At 36.1% G+C, this 4357-nt stretch overlaps 1 protein-coding gene across 1 annotated transcript; it reads right to left on the bottom strand.

Annotated features, from left to right (window-relative positions):
- Nucleotides 1–267: 267 nt before the first annotated feature.
- On the bottom strand, nucleotides 268–3750 carry LOC105115079 (cysteine-rich receptor-like protein kinase 15). The gene is made up of 7 exons (XM_011011858.1): nucleotides 2800–3750; nucleotides 2600–2716; nucleotides 2025–2230; nucleotides 1661–1871; nucleotides 1325–1562; nucleotides 780–930; nucleotides 268–689 (listed from the first exon to the last, which is right to left on the bottom strand). The coding sequence occupies exons 1-7, from the start codon at nucleotides 3623–3625 to the stop codon at nucleotides 384–386; spliced, it is 2055 nt and encodes a 684-aa protein (XP_011010160.1). The 5' UTR covers nucleotides 3626–3750; the 3' UTR covers nucleotides 268–383.
- Nucleotides 3751–4357: the final 607 nt, after the last annotated feature.

The raw sequence follows: 4357 nt of genomic DNA on the forward strand, positions 1-4357 counted from the left end.
CCTCTTTGTTTGGGTTCTTGACTTCAAGGAGCAATATTAATGATGGTTATTGATGCCAGGACAAAGAAGTCACTGATGCTGTATTTGGTTTCTTTGGGCGTAAACTTAGTCACAAACAAAGGGCAAGGAGGCCTCAGAGGCCCATAAATTGGAGCAGCCATAAATAGAAACTTTTGGTTCAATCATTAATATATACAAAAATGATTTTTTGAAGATTTCAGGTTCCATTGTAGCATGAAATATGACTTGCATGTAAGATAATAGTTAAGAAAAACAAATCAAGAAGATATGTTTGTATCTGTCTGGAAATGTCTGTGTTTGTAAAGAAAAACAGTCGAAGGAGCTACAACTTCATTCTCTTAAATTTAAAACTTAATTTACAGTCACCGTGGTGATAAAACGGAAATGGTTAATTCATTGCCAGAACATACTTTCTGATTTGAGGACTGACCTTCCATGGCAACAAATCGGCCGATAGAAAATGCAGGTTGCTTAGGGATAGGGAGTGCTATGGTATCACTTGCCAACATATGAAGCACAGATGACATTGTGGGTCTGTCTGCTGGATCCTCTTGCACGCAGAGCAGCCCAATGTGGATGCATCTCAGCACCTCAGTTGCCGCGCCTGATTTCTCTAGCATTGGGTCCATCAATTCCAGTCCTTGACCATCAGACCACAGTTTCCATGCCTGAAAAGTTGAGACACTTCCTGAATTGAGATAACAAAAATCATTGCTAGTAATCCTTTTTTGGATAGAAAGATAGGATTTGTAACCTACAAAAGTGAGAAGGCTTTCGCCTTCTTCTGAAAGATGAAAGCCAACGTTTTTTTTCCCACTGATTATCTCTAACAGCAACACTCCAAAACTGAAAACATCTGATTTTACAGAAAAAAGTCCCGCCATAGCATACTCTGGGGCCATGTATCCACTGTTTTGTATTGACACAAGAGGAAACAAATTGCTTCATATTCATGAAGAGGTTAGCAAAATTCTTTTGCATCATATAAATCGGTCAAGAATGAACCTTTGCCACCTCGCTGTAAAAATAATATTTATCATATTTGATATAACATTATTCTTTAAATTGGTATTAAAACCGTGATGACGGAAAATTCATGAGTTCTAGTCTCATTATATAAAGTAGTTATAGATCTGGGTGAGTAAATTATTTTAAAAAAAAATTTAATAATTTAAATTTTTAAATTGAAATTATATTTTGAAAAGAAAGAATAAAGAAAGAATAAGAAAGTCCATTTGTTCCAAAAAAAAATATGCAATTGAAAACAATAACACTGTGGGAATGGAAATGTAGTAATACGTACTAAGTTCCGACAATTCTATTCGTGTTAGCCTCGCTTTGATTTCCATCGAAAATCCTAGCCATTCCAAAGTCTGATATCTTTGGATTCATCTCATAATCAAGCAAAATGTTGCTTGTTTTGAGATCCCTGTGAATAATTCTAAGACGAGAATCTTCATGAAGATACAAGAGCCCCCGTGCAATCCCTTCGATAATGCTCAAGCGTCTTTGCCAGTCAAGCAGGACTCCATTGCTTGAACCTGATCAGTAGCATCAAGATAAAAATCAAATCAGTTACAATTTCATGTCTTTGTTATACAGTACAAAAACTCAGGTGTTTCAGGTTTAGGGGTCAAACCAAAAAGAAAGACATCAAGGCTTTTGTTGGGCATATACTCATAGATAAGTAACTTTTCATTTTTTTCCAGGCAGCATCCCAAGAGCCTGACAAGATTTCTGTGTTGTAATCTGGCGATTAAAACGACTTCGTTCAGGAATTCTCTTTGTCCTTGACCAGAAGTTCTTGAGAGCCTCTTAACTGCAACTTCTTTGCCATCCTCTAACGTACCCTGAGCACAAACTATTCTAATAAGCATTAATATTTGTGGGCCAAAGTGTGACATTTTCGAATTTGTGTATTGAGAGATTGACAAATAACAGAATTCGATTTTTTCTTTTTTTTTCTTGATGAATAAAGTAATTGACTTGATAGCCTTGATTACCCTGTAAACTGGGCCAAAGCCTCCTTGACCAAGTTTGTTTTCATCAGAAAATTGCTTTGTAGCTTCATTTATAACATCTAGCCGGATCAAAGGGAGGTCCTGGGATGTCACCTCTCCTTGAATATCTTTGTCTGAATAGTCGTCCCCAACAGTTGCTCGTCCTGCCCAGTCCAGTAATTGATCCTCTTGGATATTTCCTATTTCCTCTGCAGGAGATATTGTGAAGTGCTAATAATTGATTATATAGGTTTCGAACATCATGTAAATGTGCATCAAAACTTTTGTTCTGTTTTTCACCTTTTTTCATATGATGACCTGACTAGAAAAAAAATTACGGAATTTTAGCCAATTACTCAATCTCTGCCTAATTAAGTCTTCTTTTCAAGTTTAACCACAACATAAATGCAGATTCAAAGGTGTTAGGAATTCTGGTTCAGAATTTTAATTTCTTGTCAAGATTATATCTCTAAAATATTTGGAAATCACCTGCACGTATATAGAAACTAACTAGGTAGTTCATATATATAATATAAATTTTTTAGTACCAAGACTTTCGGTACATATCACATGCATACCTGTTCTCAGATTCGTCCTTCTCCTCATGGTGCAAGTGCAAGCACTGAAAAATAGCACAGCAGTAATTGCGGATAGGCCTGCAACGACTTTAATCCACATCGATTTGCTTCCATCTCCTTCATAGTATTCAAGATAACAGAATCTCATATTAAAGAAATGTTAAAGAAGGATTTTGGAATGATAAAGAAGACAATAAAACCTTTTCCATCTGCTATTGAGCCTGGAGATGGAGGGAGGCGAACAACTGGCATGGATAGTGGTGGTGGTGACATGGCCACGACGGCAGGTACGTTGTAAAATGAATAAATTTCAAATCGAAAATTGCAGCTTGGAAACAAGACTCTTCCTCCTTGCTTATTATTAATATAAATTGGTAGGTAGGAGAGAGTTGCGTTAATACACCGAATACAATCATATTTAGATAGATCCGGTGTGCATTGCACAAGAACGTATAGAGATTCTTCCCACGTATAAGAAACGTTTTTGGCTGCGAATTTTTTTTCACCTGATGGCGCACTTGCAGCTTCTTTAGCAGCATCAGATACAGAATCCACCACTCGCTTGTTAAATTTTACATCAACAGTTATATTTTGTATATTCCACATGATAAACGCAGGCTTTTCGCTCAGGCTGGAGAAGATGTTACTGTTTGAGTAGCGCAGGAAGCACAGATCATACCATATGATAGCCTCCTTCTCGATTGGACAAAGTTGGACGACATCGTTTCTTGCACGTTTCACACATTCTAGGCAAACTTCGACACTAACATCGCCACGGCAAAGAAAGAGGCCATAGACCTGATCATAAACATCATGTCCTGTAGAGGCGTTATAGAATCCGTTAATTTCATTTCGGGTTGCATTGCCGGCGAGTGAAGAGAGAAGGATATTTAAATTGGCTTGATACGGGCTGTTTCTTTTGAAAGTGGTTGTGTTCGAGCATTTATGATAAAGGTAAGGGCTCTCCTGTGCTTCCGTGAGGGCTGCAAAGGAAAGCAGGAATATGGAGAATTTCAGAGCGAACATTTTTGATGATAACTGATAAGGTTTTCTTGCTCTTAATTATTTTGGGCAACAGAGTAATCCTTCCTTTTACATGGAGTCCTTGCCTCAAGTCAATGGCAAAAGTCAAGTGAGAAATTTCAGAGTCTGTTTCGTGTGCTTCTAATGTGAAACTCCAATTGTGGAATATTGAAATATGAAAAGAAGATCTTTTTTTTTTTTCGTTGCAGCAGCCATCCCTTTATGAATTACTTTTTTCTTTTTTCTGTTGTTGCCTCCTTTTTTTTCAAAAAAAAAAAAAAGAAAAAAAAACTGTCAAGTGAGAACTTTCCTAGTCTGTTTCGTCAAGTGAAAACTAGAATTTTGAACTATTGAACTATGAAAAGTAGAATTTTTATTTTTCGATGCAGCAGCCATGCTTTTATGATTTTTTTTTTCTTTCTGTTGTTGCCCTTTTTTTCTACTTCTTTTCCTATCTTAATATTAGCTAAAAGTAAATAAAATCTCGACTATTAACTAAAAGAGAGAATAAGGATTGTCAATTCTTAATGATATTCAGTTAACATCAGTATTTTCTTGGCATAATTGTACTTATTAATTTTGTATATAAATAAATAATGACGAACGCAGGGAACATGTGCTCCATCTCTTCAAAAGTTCGCTATACAAATTTTAAATCAAATTTGCAGTGTTTTGGGATATGAAAGGGAATTGAAACATATCCACGCTAAAAAAAAGAAATCAATTAAAGTATTG

This window comes from Populus euphratica, unplaced genomic scaffold (assembly GCF_000495115.2).
Source record: "Populus euphratica unplaced genomic scaffold, PopEup_1.0 scaffold637.1, whole genome shotgun sequence".
Classification (NCBI taxonomy): Eukaryota; Viridiplantae; Streptophyta; class Magnoliopsida; order Malpighiales; family Salicaceae; genus Populus; species Populus euphratica.

Coding starts and splice junctions, on each gene's coding strand:
- LOC105115079 (XM_011011858.1), bottom strand. CDS start 3,625: ATGTTCGCTCTGAAATTCTCCATATTCCTGCTTTCCTTTGCAGCCCTC. Junction 931..1,324: donor AATAGAATTGTCGGAACTTA/GTACGTATTACT, acceptor AATACAAAACAG/TGGATACATGGCCCCAGAGT. Junction 690..779: donor GCGAAAGCCTTCTCACTTTT/GTAGGTTACAAA, acceptor TCAACTTTTCAG/GCATGGAAACTGTGGTCTGA.